This window comes from Melanotaenia boesemani, chromosome 8, assembly GCF_017639745.1.
Source record: "Melanotaenia boesemani isolate fMelBoe1 chromosome 8, fMelBoe1.pri, whole genome shotgun sequence".
NCBI classification, from domain to species: Eukaryota; Metazoa; Chordata; class Actinopteri; order Atheriniformes; family Melanotaeniidae; genus Melanotaenia; species Melanotaenia boesemani.
The window spans coordinates 19,332,007-19,351,701 of record NC_055689.1 but is presented as its reverse complement, the minus strand read 5'-3'; the positions used below and the strand labels follow the sequence as shown (position 1 = coordinate 19,351,701).

At 40.0% G+C, this 19,695-nt stretch overlaps 1 protein-coding gene across 2 annotated transcripts; it reads right to left on the bottom strand.

Moving 5' to 3' along the window:
• Positions 1-222: 222 nt before the first annotated feature.
• LOC121644543 (desmoplakin-like) lies at positions 223-15,824 on the bottom strand. 2 transcript variants are annotated; one of them, XM_041992570.1, is made up of 24 exons: positions 15,437-15,824; positions 14,515-14,599; positions 14,256-14,374; positions 14,011-14,152; positions 12,442-12,567; positions 12,144-12,203; positions 11,882-12,049; positions 11,680-11,784; positions 11,501-11,596; positions 11,290-11,415; positions 10,923-11,075; positions 10,646-10,800; positions 10,286-10,412; positions 9,988-10,174; positions 8,707-8,951; positions 8,357-8,538; positions 8,092-8,230; positions 7,554-7,747; positions 7,288-7,450; positions 6,900-6,983; positions 6,683-6,790; positions 6,382-6,480; positions 4,409-6,223; positions 223-3,992 (listed from the first exon to the last, which is right to left on the bottom strand). In XM_041992570.1, exons 1-24 carry the CDS (start codon positions 15,706-15,708, stop codon positions 780-782), a joined length of 8,163 nt encoding a protein of 2,720 aa, XP_041848504.1. In that variant the 5' UTR covers positions 15,709-15,824; the 3' UTR covers positions 223-779. The 2 variants fall into 2 exon arrangements, with proteins under 2 accessions (XP_041848504.1, XP_041848505.1); XM_041992571.1 differs by having other exon boundaries at positions 5,726-6,223.
• Positions 15,825-19,695: the final 3,871 nt, after the last annotated feature.

The following is a 19,695-nucleotide window of genomic DNA, read 5'->3' as shown; positions in this document are numbered from 1 at the left end:
ATGCATTCATTAGCGTTTTATTTTCAAGACCCGTTAACAAAAACTGAATCCAGTGGATCAGGATGTTATATACAAAACCAGTGGCTTCAGTTAAAAACAGAAAAATCTTGTCACAGAAACCAATCATGATGCTTATAATATGTATGTATATATATATATATATATATATATATATATATATATATACAATGGTGCGAACAAATGAGTAGAAAAACTGCATTAAAACTGCTGACAACTTTATTTGCAATTACTCAAGAGGTACATTAAAGCGGCATAACCTTTTCCGACTAAATCATGACTGTGTTAAACATTTTAAGCATAAAAATGGACATTTGTGGTTAAAAAAATGTCTAAAAATGAAAAATATGTGTATGACTGAAGCTATATTAGACTAGTAAACAAGTAAATAATTGAATAAACACAAATGAGGCCAATTTAAAATCAATTCTAGTCAACAGGCAAAAACAATAGAAAAAAAGAAAAGGATTAAATGTTAACTCATGTTATGAAAAATATTCAGCACTTATGTTTAATATCAAAATCATGAAAAGAACTGAGCACTTATTGAGACACTAAATTCTCAAAAACATAAATCATCAAAACAGATATAAATTCAGAATCAGATTAAAATTCAGAATCAGATAACATATTTGAACAAACCCTTTCCAATCATGTAAATAGCAAAACACTTTTTATTTAAGCAAACTTGGAAAAAAAAAATAGATAAAATGCAAAGCAGTGGGTGCTCATGACTCAGCTAACATTTTCTAAGACATGCATTAAGAGTGAATGTCAGAGCTATAGGTGGCACTGCTGGAAGAGAAGCTGTAGGAGAAAGTAGAGGAGTAATCCACACTTCCTCTACGAGATCCACTCCTGGACCCAGCCCTAGACCCAGAGCGAGATCCTGGGTTAGAGACATTATAAGGACTGCTAATACCTTTTGTTGAAATGGAGGAGGCCTGCAGCATCTTCATCCCATTGCTTTCCTCTACCATGCAGCTGTCCATGGCTTCCTTGTATGAGATTTTCAGTTTAGTCTTAGGACAGGTTAGCATCTTCTGGTGGCTCCGGGAATCCTGCAGCTTCTGGGCACCTGGACCATCTAGCCAACCTCTGCGGATAGCTTCCTCGATGGTGATACGACGTCCAGTGCCAGGCTCTATCAGGCCCCCTGTCAGATACTGAAACTCCAAAAATCTCTGACCAGCCTCATAAGGCAGCCATGTCTCTTTTACTGCCTCAGCTGCAGACATCTTTCTTTTGGTTTTCACATCCTCAAAACCATTGTAAGCCTTCTGGGCTGGTTTCAGTTTCGCAGCCATGCTTTCATCAATGATGCTCTGATGGACAGCGTCTTCAAGAGATAGTCTCTCGCCACTAGCAGGGTTGATAATACCACCTGTGCAAGCCTGGGCCTCCAGCAACCTTTGTGCTGTAATAGTGTCAACTATGCCTCTTCTGTGCCCCTCAGGAATAGTTATCTTTTCCAAGGTCTCTGTGTCAAATATGGCCCCCACGGGGCAGTGGTCATCAAACATATCTGGGGGGGAGACTGTAATTGAAATACTGTTGAAGCGTTTACGGACAGTAGGAGAAGATGGTCTGGCTTGAGTGGGGCTGGTGCAAGTGACCATGTCATCAACACTGCTGGCTGCAATGGTCATCTCAGTGCTGCTGGTTCTGCTGATAATTTTGTCAGCAAACTGGGTCAAAGTTAGAGTTCCAGCCCGATACTGATCTAAAGACTTTTGGTCAATGACACCAGTGTCCAGGCATTCCTGAATGTCATACTGGGTTCCAGTTTTCCTATCCACAATTACCAAACGTGCAGAACCATCTGACCCTGTGATGGTGATTTCCTCCCACTCACACTCCTGCTCTGACAAGTCCAGGAAAGTGTCATAGTCAATTAGCTCCCGGTGATAGGCTTCTCTGACAGACATCTCAAGGCCAGTGTCGGGGTCAACAATTACAACCCGCCTCTTGCGGAGAACATTGGTGCGGCTTTCTTGTGACTTCTTGGCCTTCCTCTTGTCACTGAGGGGCAGAAGGATCAGGCCAGTTTGGGCATCTGTGATGCACCTTTCCTTTAGCTGTAGATAGGTCAAGTTTTCCTTTGTATTTGGGTCAAAGAATCCTTTTGTATCATCTCCTTCATAGGCTAAGATCTCATTCATTTCCTCATCAAAATATCCTTTTTTATAGGCAACAGAAACATCAATACGGTGGCTCTCTAAAGGGTCAATTAACCCACCACTTGCAATCTGAGCCTCAAGCAGCCGGATTCCGTGACCCTTCTCAATAAGATCTCTCTCAATAGCCTGGAAAAGGGAGATTGTCTTTCCTGTAGATGGATCTCTGTATCCAGTTACAGCCTTTTCTGCAGACAACAGCTTATTCTTAAACTCCTTCCCTATGAGGCCACACTTTGAGGCCTCCTCCACTGTCAGGAAGGCACCTTCAACAGGATCAACGATGAAGCCAGATGCAGCTTGGGCCTCAAGAAGCTCCAGGGTGGTTCCTCTCATGAGCAGACCTTCCTTCATTGCCTGATAAAAAGGCAGTATTCTGTCATTGGCCTCATCATAGATTCCTGCAATACATGTTGAGCCATAGAGATAAGACTTTAGCTTCTCTTCAATTTCTTTGCTCGTGAGTTTGCCCTGACCGAGCTTCTGCAGGTCAGTTTCATCCAGTAGTTCAGATTTGATAAGATCTGTGACAGAGACTTCACCACGGATGCCTTTCACTGTCATGGGTTTTTCAGGGCCGCGAAGCAGAAGCAAGCCTGACACAGGTTCTACTGTACACTTCTTTCTGAGGTCATTATAACTTATCGCTTCTCCTGTTGCTGGATCTAGATAGCAGGTGGGTTTTTTATTCAAAGCCCTGTAGAGATCCTCATCTATAAGATTGCGATCCAAAGCCAGATCCTTTGGAAGGAACACACTCAGAACAGGGTCCAATATTCCTCCAACTGACTCCTGAGCCTGGAGCAAGCGGACAGCTGTCTCCTTGTCGATGCGGCCAGTTTTGCATGCCTGTCCTACAGACAACACTTTGCCAGTGTATGGATCTTTAAAGCCTGAGCTAGCTGCTTCAGCTGTCAACAAGGTGTCTCTGTCTTCTGTGTCTACAATCCCTCTGGAAGAGGCAGTATCCACAGGCATTCTCTCATTAAACGCAGGGTCCACTATGTAGCCTGTTGCTGCTTGAGCTTCCAGGAGCCTAAGAGCACTCTCTGGGCTGAGGAGATTCTTGTGTTTGGCTTCAGTGAATGGCATTCTTCCATGAGAACCTGTTGTCATTCCAGCAATAACACCTGTACCCTTTAGATTAAGCTGGATGTCCACAGCTACTTCATCCACTGTCTTTTTCCCTTTCAGGAGCTCATCCAGGGTGGCTTTACTGATTACACCACAGTCACAAAGTTGATGGGCTGTGACTTTGCGGCGCACACCATCAAACATGAGCTTTGATGGATCAATTGTAAGGACATTCTCATCTGTCTGGGTCTGCCTACACAGACTGCTTGGTCTCTGCTTTAATCTCTGTATCTCTCTCTCCAGGGAATCTCTTTTTAGAGCTAGCTCAGATGCCTCCTTTTCTGAGATCAACAGGCGGCTCTTGTACCTCTCATCGACACTCTTCAGCTCCCTTGTGAGTCTCTCAATCTCATTCTTCAGGGACAGCCTCTCTCGATCAGCCTTGTCCCTGTCTGATTCACACTGCCTAATCTGGCTGTTTTTCAGTTCATACTGGCTTTTCATAAGGTTGAAGTCATTAAGGATGGAATTATTTTCATCCTGCAGACGCTGCTTGTTACGTATCTCAGACTCTAGAGAGAGCTTGATGCGAGCAAGCTCCTCTTCTAGTCGCTGCTGGCGGTTCTTGTCCTGCTCCATCACTTTAAGCTTGGATTGCAAACTATCCCTCTCCAGCAGGATCTGGCTGTATTGGGTTTGTGACTCATGCACCATCATAGATGTCTGTGGAGAAATAAGGGAATACTGTTATGTGATGTAATATAATTTCCATCAATACACTCAAAATATTCACACACAAAGATAGAGTTATGTGTCCTTCATTTATAGGTTTGCATACATTTCCCTACATGTTAGTGTACAGTGTTTATTAATGTGCTTTGTAGTGTGGCATGGGTAATTTTAAGTGACATAAAGTGGCATTATTAAAGGGTTGACTGACATGCATGTATATACAAAAGCATTCGTTCATAAGTGAATATTGTGCTCAATCAATTAAAAAAGTTTTAGTCTTTTCACAGATATTGCAGAGCTACTTTGAGGTCAGTATCATTCTTAAAGCACATACAGCCAACCATGCAAGCAGCACTATGATTTAGTTGCATTATGAAGGGAAGATCCTTCAGTGCGATCAAAAATACCTCAATTGACTGCTTTTGGAATTTTTCTATTTCCATTTTAAGTTTTTCTCTCTCCTTGGTCAGGTCACCGATGAGAACCTGGAGTTCTGCTGTCCTCTTGGTGCTACTCTGAAGCTGGACATGCAAGGCTGAAATTTGAGTGAGACTCTCTCCATCTGCAGCATTTTTGTTTATCTTCAGTTCATCTCTCTCTTGTCTTGTTGCCCTCAGCTCTTCCTCTAACTTCAGTCTGTCCTTTGTTAGCTTCTGTGTCAAAGTCTTCAGATTTTCAATCTCTGTGGTGTAATCGTTAAGCTGACGGCTTTTCTCTTCAATGGTCTTATACAGGGTTTCATTACGTTGCTTAAGCTCATGTATTTTGACCAGTTCCTGCTGAAGCTTCTGTTTCAGTGTTTTTAACTCAGCTGTCACAGCTGCCAGTTCCTCCTTGGTGGCTTTGTGATCTTTCAGGCTCTTGTCCAGCGCCTCCTGGAGAGCATTGAGGTCCTGCTCATACTTTCTCCCCGAGTTGGAGGCCTCAATCTGAACAGATTTCAGCGAGGTAATTGTGGTGGTGTGCTCTCTGCAGGTATGTGTCATCCTTTCCAACTCAGCCTCCATTCGCTTTCTACGGGTGAACTCCTCCTGTGCTGATTTCTTTTGCTTTTCCAACTCAGCTTCAATCCCATCCAGAGAACACTGAAGTTCCCGGAGGCGGCCCTGAAATCTGATGGAGCTCTGCTCAGCCTTGGTTTTCTCACTGGTCTGCTTTTCCAGCTCGACTCTGGTGATGCGGATCTCCTGCTCAGACATCTTCAGCTTGTTAATTGCCTCAAGGTAGGAGGTGTTCTTTGCCCTCAGCTCAGCTTCAGCTTGTTTCAGGTGACTGACTTCCGATTCCAGAGCTCTTCTCCTCTTCCCTTCTTCCTCTAGGTTCAATGTTAGCATGGTTATCTGTTTGGATTTTTCCTGATTATTTTTGTTGGCTTCTTTTAATTTCATCTCATCTCCTGATCTCTGTTGCACGAGTGTTCTCAGCTGCACTTCCAGCTCACTGCGCATCCTCGTCTCTTGTGTAACTGAGGCCCTCTGCTGGCTGACCTCCTTCTCTGCCTTGATTTTCTGATCCTCTGTGAGAGCAATGGACTGCCTCAGTCTCCACAGCTCATCCTCTAAATCTCTCTTCTCAGCAGTGAGTCGCTCCACTTGCAGCCTCAGTTCTGCCACATCTTCTTCTTTCTGTTGTGAGGCTTTCAGAGTGGTGGTCTTGGTAACGTGGATCTCTGTCTCGTAAGTCTGCTTTAGTTGATTAATCTCCTGGGTGCACTGTGTTCTTACCTTTGAGATATCTGATTCAGCATTACGCCGACGTGACGCCTCCTCATCTAGCTGTATCTTCAGCCTCTCCAGTTCACGTTCCTTGTCCTTCACAGACTTCTCTAAGTCAATCTTTTTCCAATTGAGCTCTTCCAATTCTTTCTGTCTGCGGCGCACTGCCGCCTCATACTCTTCTTGCTGGCTGTTGTAGCGCTCTTCTGCCAGCCTTCTTTTCCTCTTTTCCTCATCCAGCTGGTATTTAATGCGGATCAGCTGATCATTTAGATCTTGAAGTTGGTTTTGCGTACTGTCCAGGCTTTCCTTGGCAGCATTAGCTTGCATTGCGGTGGTTCTCTTCACCTCCTCCAGAGAAAAAAGTTCATCTTTTGACTGACTGAGTTCCAGCTTGTAGCTGGCCAAAACATCCTCTAGAGACTTGTTTTTCTGGCTGCGATCCTGGAGGTCCTCCTTAAGACGCCTCAGTTCTTCCTCCAACATCTCAATCCTGGTGTTCCTTAACTGAGAAGACAATCCACAACAGAAAGTGCATCAATCACCTGCTCTCATATAGTTGGACAAAGATATATGATCACTTAAACTTTGCCTCTTGAAATATATTATTTCACTTACTTAAAAGAACAATATGATTTGTTTACAAAAACAAATCTAATACTTACCTTCAGCTCCTCCATGTTTTTTAGCAACTCCCCAAGGAACTTGTAGTAGTCACCAGAGCGGGTAAGTAGCTCTATGTAGCGAGCCTGGAGGTCAGTGGCCTGGTGGGTTTTATTAGAGAATGAATACAGCTGCAGTTTACAGTTTATTGCATTTGAAGTGATTAAGATTGACAGCATAGTTTGGGCTTACAATACAAGCGAAAAATCCATTGTTTAAGGAAAAACAATATTCTAAACATTTAAAAATTAATATTAAAAAAATAAAAATAAGATTGATTTAATAGAAAGCTAATGCTCATACCTCTTGTCTGACCACAGAAGCAGGGGACTGCAGCATAGTTCTCTTGATATGAATATTAAGCAGAGTTTCCAGTCCTGAACTGAAGGAAGCAAGCTGCAGCTCATAGTCCTAAAAACACACAATATCATTATAACCACACTTACACTTGACATATTGGCACGATGCAAAAGTAAATTTTAAGTTGAATTTTAAAAGTAAACAGTGAATAACTACCAACCTTTATTGAGGCAGCACATGTGTCTGCACTTTTATTCACATCCTCTACCTTCTCCTTCTTGCCTTTAATTTCATTGTGAAGTGCCTGTTCAAAAGAGAAAAAAAAGTTGGCCCAGTCTGTGCTGCCTCTTAAGGGACATTACAAGTTTTTCTACAAAAAACTACAAAAAAATCCTCTCTTTAAATTTTGTAAACCATCTGAAGCACAACTTCTATTTTGCAAGACTTGAAACAGTGGCTGGCCTACAAAATGTATAACATTCACATATCATCCTGGCTATGAACGCCTCAGTCAAAGTAAAAATGGTGGCAACTTCCAGTTTAAAACCAGCTCTATTTAAATATAGTTATTTATAACAAAAGGTTGGTGTAAACAAGGAAAGACATGCCTTTTGTTGGTTCAGGTGGTCCATTAGGGTCTGGATATCACTGAGCTTAACCGTCTGAAGGGTGTCTTGCCGTTTCCTGGCATTGTCTATCCACTGCTCCGTGGAAGTGTGATTCTGCTGATATTGTATTAGCTGTGTCTCCTGCTTGCCCAAGTCATCCACTCTGAGGTGGAAAAAATGTGAGGAACAGGAAGGAATGAAAGGATGTTTTTGGTGGTGCTACGAACAATGATGAATGTTTACGTGTGCCGACCATACGGCTATACCTTCTATCAATCTCTGTGTGGATGCGGCGCCAGCGATCACACATCTGGTTGACCAGGTCGGAATACTTGGACAAATCCACGTCACACTTGTGGAAGGGATCGGAAATCTGACCATTCCAGTGAACTGCTTTAGCCAGGTCAGACTCCATAGCTGTCAGCAGGTCTCTTTTTTGCTCCAGTTCATTTTTCATTTGCTTTAACAGAGAATTACACAGAAGAGTTATCAATTTTTTTTTTATGAAATATTAAACTCAGATCAGGAGTTTAAAAAAAACAAAACAAAACAATATTTCCAGGTGAATTATAATAGAGTAGAAATACAAAGTAGGACTGAGTATCAACACTATCAAGTATCGCTAATCAGGACAGTACCTGAGTAAACCATTATAGTATGAGGAGGCTGGATTCATAAACTAATGTAATGTAATGCATCAAGGCTTTAAAAAGAAACTAAAATCATAAAAAATGCCATTTTTCAAATATTGAAACTGCAGAGAAATGAAAAAAATAAAAAAAAAATAAGGAAAATGTTTCAAACCTTTAGTGTCCTCTGATAGTTCTCCACCTCTCTGACATCCAGGGAGCTGGTTTCTTTCTCGGTAAGCCGGGCCTCGTAGGCTTTAATGATGTCTTCAGCCTGCAGAAGGCTTTGAAGCAAGGCCTTCAGTGCAGACAGTCTGTTGCAAACACAATCATTACATTAAGTGATTTTTATGCTCCTATATGTTGCCTCAGTTTCTCTTCTAAGCACTTGTTTTGTTCAGCCTTCCCTGGAATATGGCAATAAATGAAAAGGTAGATACCTCTGAAGGTAGGCTGAGTAGAGACCCTGCAGGCCTCCCACTTTTTGGTTAATGATTTCCAGTTCAGAGCGGAGGAACTTGGCATGCTCGGAGTCTGCAGGTACCCCCTTCAGCTGTTTTGTAATTATCTCCCTCAGGAGGAGGTACTCATCATGAACTGACTCCAGATCCTGGTGCACATCCTGGAAAGCAAAGGAACGTGGCATTTAGTTAAATGTGCATTTTTTACCCCCTTCCACTGGAAGCCTTTATTAAATCACTTACTTTTCTTTTCTTAATTTTCTTAATTTCTTTTCATTTTCTTGAGGCTAAACTTGTACAGATACATGTAGAAATCAAAGGCGGTATACCTGCAGCTTTTGAATGTGCACTGAACAATTGTGCACACTGTTATCACCCAGTGGAATGTGGAGATGACTGGTGAGACCAGATTCGACCATCTCCAGCCGACGTCGAAGTTCTTGCAGGCTGCTGAGCACCGTAAGGCTGACAGTAGAGCTTCCTGTTGGAGGCTGGGTCTTGACTTTGGTCACAGTTGTAGAAGTGACCTTCTTAATCTCTTGTTTTGGAGGCTCAGTCTTCACCCCATCTTCTCCTTTATTAAAAAAAAAAATATTGTGAGAAATCCTTTATTTAATGTAGAAAAATAGTTGTACTATTTTTTTTCTAGCAATTCTACACAACTTTTAAGTTTTTTTTTCCAGAAGTGTTCATGTGGCATGGCACATGTAGTGCCTGTAGTAGTATAAGAAGTAAGGTTTTATCTAGTCCTGTGGCTGCAAAAACCTAATATGTCTATCCTTTAATGTTGAACTTGAGGTTCTAAAACATCCATGCAAAAGAGTTTATATAAATTCTCTTCACCCTAAATGTGAACGAAAGTCCTCCAAAGGGTAGAATGAGGATTCTGAGTATTTTCAGTCTTTTAAAATGAGATAATATTATGTCCTTCCCTCATTGTACTAGCAATCTACATGATGAATCTGGTTGAGTGTACAGATGAGACTATTTCTTACGTTGGATTATTTGACACTGTTTGTGTCTATGATGGCTTTTATAGCCTGATGCTTTTTATGGGTTAAAAATTATTAGTAGTCATTTTCTGGAATATATACATTTGTGATAATTCATCTTGCACGTATATAATGTATTTATGCAATTAATTAACCTTGGATTAAATTTAAATTACTGTTACTGTGCAGAATTTGATGTTAGACGGATGTATTTTGGATATATCAATGATATTTTTATATATACATTTCTCATCTTTGTGTGTGTGTACTTTTTTACACTCATAAACAGGTGTGACAAATCACTTGCTTGAATGTACTGACGGCAATCAAGACGGTGTGGCTTGGTGTATAAAAAAAGGGTCTGGTACTCTAAATAGCACATATGACTCCTAGTAAAAAAAATTTTCAGGAGCTATTTGATGTGCAGATAGATCCGTTTTCTTCCTATCAAACCTGGCAGGTAAAAGCCAACACTGCTATTGTGTCAGAAATGATAAACTGTTATGTGTGCCCCTCTAAAAGACGTCATGTTTTGAGAGTGACAACAAGACTTAAATGGTGTACTAAACAGAAAACATCTTATATCAAGCCTGCAAGACAAAGACAATATACACTCACTGTAAGTAGGCAGCTGGATGATCAGTGTATCATAGTGTTGTTGAGCTTTGTCAAAGTGGCCCTGGATGGTTTTCTTGTCATCGTCCCCAAATATTTCAGAACCTTGACTGGTACGCATGAACTCCTGGTAGTGGGTCTCCAGCCTTTTGATGACACTGCGGTACTCCTCAGGACGCATCTTCGACAGCTGGCAAACAAATGAGATGGATTAAATTAAGCAGAAAACACATTAGTGGAGTAAAACCCTGCCTCTGGTGAAACCAGAAATATTGAAAACAGTGTGCACTTTAAACCTTACCATACTAAGGGTGAGGGAGTTGATATAGTTGATGTCTTTGACGCAGTACTGCCATGAGATGAGACTCTTGATGTTGATGTAGAGCTGATTCCAAATGCTCATGATAGCTTCATAGTACTGCTCATTTCTGAAAAGACCACAAGACAACAGTTAATCTTAGCAATGTGTCTAAATGACTAGACACAGTGTTCCAAAAAGTATCAAGTACTTTACATGAGATAATGTATTACATGTTTGTACAACAATTAAAATAAATCCACCTCAGCAGACAGAGTTTCATCAGCCCTAACCAGCACCTTAGTGGGATTTTCTCAGCTCATGTCTGATTTGCATTCTTCCCCATCACTGAATGTTTCTTACTTGTTGGCAAGGCCAATGCTGAGCGGGTTTGGAGGTGGGATGAGCAGACACACTGAAGGGATCAGCATGTCAAGGCCTCCGGGTCCTGTCACAAGCCACTTGCTGCGCTGCGAGTTGTCTTTCAAGATGCCCTCATTCTCTTTTAATATACCTTTCTGAAATATAAAACAGGGAATTCAGGGGACACACTGACTTATACTTGTTATATTTCCCTTTATAATCTGTTTGTGTCTGTTTGTCAGTGTATGTGTGATGGAAGAGAAACTGTATGCCACACCTGGTCTTGTTTAAAGTCACACAAGGCCTGGACCATGACAGGGCTGCTGCTCTTCTCCTCAGGGTTGCGAGGTTTCAGCCTGACGATGGACTTGGACTTGTTGACCAGACTCTGAACCTGTCTCTTGTTCTCCATGATCCGTTCTTTCTCTTTCTGTGATGAAAACCAGAATAGACGTTTTCATCATAAAATTAATGAAGAAATCTTGATTTCATTCAGACTGTTTCAGCTACCTTAAGAGGAATGGAAATTGTTGACAGCCATGTCACTCGACAGAATTAATTATTTTTCTTGTGCAGCTTCATGGCTGCAGGGGAATACATGTAGGTATTTTCCTGCACTTAACAGTAATGGCATATAATAATACCTCCAGTAATTTTAGGAGTTCAACGAGGTTATCCAGCGAGGTGTTCTTGTCACAGGTGAATTTGCTTCGGATCGTCTCATGCTCCTTCTGCAGCTTTGCATAAGTCTCATTGGCCTCCTTGAAAAACTGAAGATGGACATAAAAAGTTTGCTCACATGTGAAGATACAGGACTCCATTTTCATCAGACAAATAGTAAGATCTAGCACGTACTTGACTGTAGGCACTATTCTCCTTCAAATGAACATGAATGCATTTTGTAATCTGGAGGAGCCAGCTCCATTGGGTCTGCAGGGTGTCCATGTAGGCCTGTGAGTGGACATAGAACCGTCAAAACAAAAACCAAAGAAAATGGGGGTTTGAGATGCTGCAGAAAAAACACAACACCTTACCTCAATCTTATCTGAGGCTGGGTGGTTGTTGTTCAAGAGGCCATCTGCTCTCACTTTCAGCTTGTTTAACTCCTTCTCCTTCTCCTCCAGGTCTCTCATCAGCCTCTGCCAGATAAACAGAAAGCAAGGATTTGAAAGAGCTACATGATGGACAGTGATGAGCAACATACCAAAGATGTTATTAAAAGATTGAGATTCTTACAGAGTAGCTTTCCTGCTTCCTGGGGATGTATTGGTCAATGTTTTTGTCTCCCCAGTCAAACACAAGCTCCTCCTCCTCTCTATCATTCACCCACATGATGGCTCTGGAAATCTCCTCAATGATGCCCTGAAGCTCACGCAGCTGATTCAGGCGGTTGTTTGACATTTTCTACAACAAATACAAGGCGGACATATAAATATAGTAAGTTTAACTATGATAACTCACAAAGATGCTACATCTAACAAAATGAAACTCTGTCTACCTGCAGGCTCTCCCATTCTTGTTCCAGGATGGCAGAATGGTATTTGTCATTCCCTCCCATCTAAAAAAAAAAAAAACAGAAGAGAAATATTTATAAAATGAAATATTATTATTATGATTATGAGAGAAATATTATTTTTGTTCCACTTATAATAGGTTTTTGTTCACCTGTTGAACAGAAAAATCATACTATTCACAAACTATTTTTTTAGGGAACCATTAGCTACAAACGAAAAGAGTTAAAGAAAAACCTTCAAGGACTCAAAAACAAGAACCAAACTTGTAAAAAGACATTTTACCAGTTCATCCCTGGCACGGTCCACTTCTTGGCTTCTTTGGATCGAGCCATGGAATTTATTGTGGTTCATGATTTGCTTGTCTATGGCAGTGGAGTCTTCTCCCCATTGAGCTGTCTCAATCATGCGCTATAAAATGCAGAGTGACATTTTATTGGCATAAAGCATAAATTCCTTTTTTATGCTCAGACAAACTCCATCAAATGACCAAATCCAACAAGCGGGCCTCCCTGCCACAGATGTAGCACCTGGCCCTACCATAAGCTCATTCATTACTTCTAAAGCTTGAATGTTTATGCCACTGAAAAGCTTAGAGAAAACAAGAATTTCACCAGTGTTATGCTTTACTAGATATTCACAAATCCAAGACCTTTCAGTTGTCTGTTCCTCTTGGCCCTCTAGGTGTCAGCACATAATCATTAACTTGCTGTTCAGTAGGAAACTATTCCAACTATGCCCCCCCACCCCCACATTGTTAGAAACTCAGTTTTGATAGGAGTACTGCCAGCGAACAAACCTGAGCCCATCCCTGCTCCTTACAGGCATTTGACTAACTTTTTTTCCCTCAAGCCTTTTGTTCTCCACCACTCCTGTTTCCTTTGCGAATATTTCTCTCTAGCTGTGCGGGACAAACCTAACCGTCGGCACTACAACTAAGTGTGAAATATCAACAGACGTATGTACTGAAATGTCAGTGTGAGCAGCAGAATAAATTATATTTTGTCTGGTTTATACTTATAGTACAAAGACTACAACAGTTAATATATAAAGAAAGGTTTCTACATGTGGTAGAATAGGGAAATTAGTGGTAATAAACAGAGTAATAAACAGTGGTAACAGAATAAGAGGGTGTGTTTCTGTCAGGGGTGGGAGGGTTGGGTCAGGAGGGAAGAAGGGCGTTTTCCCATGAACATGCTAGAGATCAACTGAACTGCCCTATCCCATAATGGCTGACTCAGTGGAAAGTGTCAGATTTTACACTTTTACACTTACACATTTTACGTCTTCTTTCCTAAATGTTTCAATAGCTCCTTTATCGTCGTTGCCATCTCTCTCTGTTTCTGCTCCATTTAATTCTACCCTCTCAGTGCACCTCTTTCTCAAATGGCAACTCTCTCTCTTGCTCTCTCTCTTTCTCTCTCTCTCTTTCCTCTGCTTTGTTTCATTCTCCAACTCTCTTGGCCTCCTTCTCTAACAGATCAGGTTTTGGCAGCGGCTCCAGATGGTTTTGGTTACATTAGATTAGAATAATTGATAGAGTGGAAGCGTCTCCTCTACCCCCTACTGCATAAAAAAAACCCAACAGTGCACACCAGAATATACATGCAGTTACAATGATTAAACCGGGACAAACATGTTCAAAATAGTTGTAATAAAAGCTGTAATTAAATACATCTAATAAGAAAACTGCTGTTGAGCGCAATAAAATGTGTAAAATCCCAGGTGTTGAAATTAGTAATTACAACATAATTGTAAAAATGTGTCATCTGAAACAATAATTTGCTTATTTACAATATTGTCTCTTCTTTTATTTGTTGTTTCTTTCTTTTTTTTTTTTTTTTAAGAGCTCACCTTTTGTTGAGTAATCCAAGCCATGGCATCACTAAAAAGCCGTCCCCCATCACTGCCCACACTGCCTCTTTTCCCTCTTATAGTAGAGGAACTGAGCAGTTTTTGTTGGATAGCGGCATGCATTTGCTGGAACTGTTCGACGCTGTGAAGATGTGCAAGGTTGAGCTCATTAACTAAATTAAATTCAGTCACAAGAACACTAGTGTAAACCTGCAGGCTGCAAAAAACACAGAGTTTAGGCTTACTTTGCGAAAACATCATTTTGAACATGCAGCTGGTGCAGATCTCTGCCACAGACCTTCAGCTGCTCAATCATTTCTGCAGCAATGCCTAGCATCCTGTTTGCTTCCATGGATGACCCCCCCTATAAAACACAGAATGCATACTGAAGTCTTAAGCCCTGTCAAACAATACTCCTCATGTGTAGTTGTGCAGTCATCAAAATACCAAGTTTTTGTATTAAACCCCCTTCATTAACAAATAAATTTGCCATTGGCTACTTACACTGCTGACAATCATCTTCGCTTTGTCCAGAAAATCCTGACACTGATTCATCAGGTAATAGGCTTTCTGCTGAATTACTTGTACACTACATATGAAGGGAAAAGAAAGATGTTTTAATATTGTCTTATAAAAAACAAAACAAAACAAAAAAAAAAACAAATGTAATACAACAAGACGTATACTGTGAATATAATAGGTTAGTTAATAGGTTACTAAACTGCAATAAATCCTTGTTAATGGTCACAGAGAAACAGTAACTGACTGAGCAAAGTTTCTTAAAGAAAAAGAAAGACAAAAATCGATACTCTCCATTAAAATGTATTTATAGTTTTAATTTAATCCTAAATATATCCATTCTAAACGTTTGAAAGTCAGCCTAAGAGTAATGGGTCACCAAGGGTCACTAAGACAAAAAACTAAACAGATGGCTGTTGTAATTTCTATTTTCCTTTTTTGTAAAGAACTCTAAAATTTTAAAACACTTATCCTGTTCTTTAACATTTTCTTGCTTTAAGTTGGACTTCTTCCTTTTTTTTTTTTTTTTTTAAGAAAATTTATGATACTGACATCAGTGGGAAGGGGTGTGTTCGAATATTTTCTTTGTTTGCCCCATTGAGCAACATTTCAGGAATGACACTGAGTGTTACTAAAAATTTTGCCAGAACATGTGAGAAAATTACACTTTTAGAACAACATTTCCTTTGCTGGTGAAAGGTGAGCTTACAATGGCGTTACAGACACGGCTGTTTGGTGACATGACCTGGTCTGGTAAACAGAACTATTCATTCACTAACAGATGGCTTTCTTCTGTTTAGACACAGCAGAGGTGAAAATGTATCTTTACTGTTTTGTTACACAATTTCTTATTAATTCTCTTCGTCGTTCTGGGTTGGGAAACAACAGGTGATTTTAAAGTTATTACCTGACCCCAGCACCTCCACCTCCGCTCCCACCACCCATGGTCGCGTACGCCTTCATTCCTCCTCCACCGCCGCCGCCGCCGCCGCCACCGTGCATTGAGGTCTTGGAGAAACTGGAGGTCTGGAAGGTGTATCCACCCTCCATTGCTGGATAATCTCCATGGAAGCCGTTTCCTCCGACTAACATGTCGTTTCTTAAATTTGACAAATCCGGTCGTGAATTACTCCTTTGGCCGACAGTGGCCAGTCTGGGATTAGAGCCATATAAACTCATTATTTGCTAAGTCGTTTTCTGTCTTTTTTTAATATAAAGTTTTCTCTTAGTTTTCCTGATCTGCTGTCCGAACAGCAAACAGACCGAGCACCTCTCCCCGCCCCGTCTCCTGTTGCGCAGATAATAGTTTGCTGAGAATAGACGGAAGCTGACTGCTTTTGGACACAGAAACCACACCTTGTTGAATTTACGAAACGCTGCAGCCTTAGCGGGGATGGTAATGCTGACATTTCTTTTACCAAGAACTTGTTCTGTGTTGTAATAATGATGAGCATTGCTCACTTAGAAACTTTTTCATATTAATTATAACCAAATAACTTTAAATAAAATATCAATGTGCACTCTTCAAAATAATCTACAGACGACTTGTCGCGATAATTTGAGCGACTTCTGTGAAATTTGACCCCCAAAATATGTTATTTATTGCATAATTTCAGTCATGTTGTGGCTGTTATATGTAGCTTTTCAGTTGGAGGCTCTGAGGTGTAAAACACCAAGCAACAACTGCGGAAAACAATAGAAAATACTCAAAAAACTCAAACACAACATAACAGCGCTTCCTCCCTTTTTCATAAACAGATAACAAGACAACGTATTCCCATGTTTTTCCCCATGTTTTTATTTTTTTCATTCCCTTTGCTACACAGCTACTGAACCAAATGTAGATTCATTTTACGCCTAGTGAGCTTTATGCAGTTGACAATAATTAAAGATTGCAGCAGCCAGCTCATTTTCACCCTCCCCTGCAATGAGAAGAGATTGTGGTTGCACAAAGTATCTGTCATCCAGAGTTTAACATTCTTGAGGTCAAAGCAAGTCCATTTGAGAATTCAACAGTGTGTTATAGCTTAAACTAAGAACAACCAAGTGACAGCAAGTAAGGATTCTATTTTGTGTTATTGAGATTTATATTTTTAAACTGACCTTCCTGCAGTTTACTCAAACCCTGCTTTGACCTCTCCCCTGTCTGCACACAGCACTAGAAGGAGTGCCTGAGCTTTGAAAAGTGAAAGGGTGTGAGAAAGATAAGGGTGGTGAGAAGGCAGGGTCACACACACCTAGTGTCAGTGTGAAGCATGGTATGAAACATGCTGAAATAACTTGGAATATATAGCTAACTCCTTTTATGATAAAATTTGGTCTGAAAAAAAAAGAAAACAAAAACCAGTGTGAATATATTTATGCACAATAGCTGCAATCCTTTGGTTTTTTTTTTTAAAGAAGTGGCACACAACAATAGTTTTGGCTTCACTGATGGCAATATTGTGCCCTCTGGTGTTATATCCCCGACCCATAGCCAGTGAGGACACGTCAACTTCGCATGAAAGTGTTAGAGCACAGAAGATGACACAGACTGACTAGAGGTCACGGGGAAAAACTGAACCAGTCATTTTAACAAACCAACGCCCAGACATGGAACCTTTAAAGGTTTTAAGTATTTAATTGCTTTACTTTTCCAATTTCTAACCATCTGACTTATTACTGAAACTGTATTAATACTAGTGTCTCATTCAGAAGTTCATTTGCTGCCAGAAATAATAGTGACTCCTAAAAAGCTATTCTCAAAGACACACCAAGAGACACACCCTGCAGTCTCAGATAGATTTGGTTTTAATCTTACCATTTTCCCACTTTTAACACACCTTCTTCCCACATAAGACAAATACAAGACTAAACATGTGTAACTTTTCAACCTACTGTTTATCAAACAAGATGGACTGTACAATAGGACAGTAATTATTACCTTGGTGAAAGTTGAGGTTAACTGAAAACAGGTTATCAGTTATAATCTTTTCCATCTTAAGCTAATGGGGAAAAAATATTTGGTGTGATTAAACTGAATTATTTCACTCAAAACTAACTTAATTTTTTTTTTTATGTCTGTTTACATACTTTGTTCAGACATGCATGGGGCAGAATAAAGAGAAAGTAAAAGCTTGGACAACTGTCTCCGTTTCTTTGCTGAGAGTAAATGTTTAACTCATTGTTTGCTTTCTGGATAAAATCCCAGCATGGATTCTGCTACATTTATGGCTCACACAGAAGCGACTTTGTCACTCACACACCTGCAACACACTGGTATTTAAAACAAACAACTCAACTTAAAAAGAGATCTCATGACTGACTAAAACTTTACTAATAAGACAGCCTTGATGAAACGTCTCCTCTCATGGGAAACAGCAGAAAGTCTGACGAATGTAGAAGAAATTATGCTACTTATAATAAACAAGACAATGTGAACTGTCTGCATTCTATCAAACCAGCTGTCAGGAGTTGTTCCCCTCCTTGTACTCGGTGCATGATGTCAGTTCCAATGTCTGTAAATGATATACTTGTGTCTGCAAGTGTCAGCAAGTCTGAGAGTCACTATGAATCATGACAGGAGCCGCCCGCTCGTGTTAACCTGAGGCTGCCCTTGTACTGTCGCTGATTACTAATCTAATCCTAATGAAATAAAATGTAGATTTTGTTAAAGAATGCAAGAAATGAAAATTATCAAAAGATTTTTGATTCCATTTTTGTTTCTTCTAACATAGTGAAACATCAGGAAAAGTGGTATAAAAATAACAGCAGAAGCTCTGAGAATCCTTAAGCATGGAATTTGTCCGTTACTGCAGGATGTTAACTCCCCCTCAGGTCAAAAAACTCCCCAAAACACAGTTAAGATTACAGAGAACATGATGATTAGTCCTCGAAAACCGTGTGGCTCAAACACAGAAACATTGCAAAGATAGAAACATTTCCTGATGTCAAGGAGAATTTAGTTAAAACACTGATCAACATAGTGATGCTGGTGATCAACATAGTGATGCTGGTGGAAATTCTCAGTGTTGTTAAGATACAAAACAGGAAAACAAAGACCTTTGTGTTTTTACAGCCTTGAAAACAAAGATGATTGGATGTGCACTTTTACATAACCTGTGTGCTGTCTTTGGAAATGCAGGCCCATACCAACAATGTTATCTTATCAGAAATAAGATAAACTGAAGGTTGTTTCATGCATGCCTACATTAATGTCTCGCCGTCATCTATCCACAGTCCACACTTCAAGAGCCCCACCCATGAATTTGTTGTGGTCCTTTCCTATCTAAGCTGATACCATCCTCAAAGTCATAAATCACACATTTTATTATCTGTTGAACTTTGCATCTGAAGTATACTAAAACTGTAGAACCACTTTTATGTAACATTATTTGTAAAGGCAAGAACATCACATTGATCATATTAAATAATTATGAAATCTCTTTTGCCTAAGAATTTTTTTCACAGTAAAACGGATTGGAATTACTGCAGAGTGAAAGCTGTAGGCACACCTTGACTTTTTCTTTTTTACACCTTATGTATAACCAATGAGCTGTTTAACGGCACAGAGATAGCCAGCGAGAACACACTTATGTTCACACACTTACACTGAGATGACTCATAACACACAGGGGCGGATTATGGACACACCTGCGTTAGTTGCCAGGGAGTGTAATAATCAAGTTTGAATGAAAACAAACAGCACACTGCAATACAGTGACGGTACAATGGTAAACTGGTTTCTGTTGGCACAGACATAAAGATTATTTCACACACTTCAATGAAAAGCACTGTCTAGTTGATAGATGTGAAAAAAGTACAAGAAAAATGTAGGCCCTGTTATTGTTGTGTTTTTTTTCTTTCTTTTCTTTAGTCTAACCTGTCTGGCAATAGAAGAAACCACAGGCAAAAATAAATAAATAAATAAATAATAATAATAAAAAATTAGCATAATTCATTTATTAGTTGTATTTAAAATGTGCAGTTTACAGGTATATCTTGGAATGCATTTAAACCTGCATGGAAAAGTCAAAGAAATCAATGAACATGTTTAAATTTATAATACATATTTAATCTAAAAAAAATTTTAAACATTTTTTCTAAACAAAAGATCTTTACACTTCAGTTCAACAATATTAAACACGCTGCAAAATTATTGGAAAAAAACTGTGCACAAGGTAATGC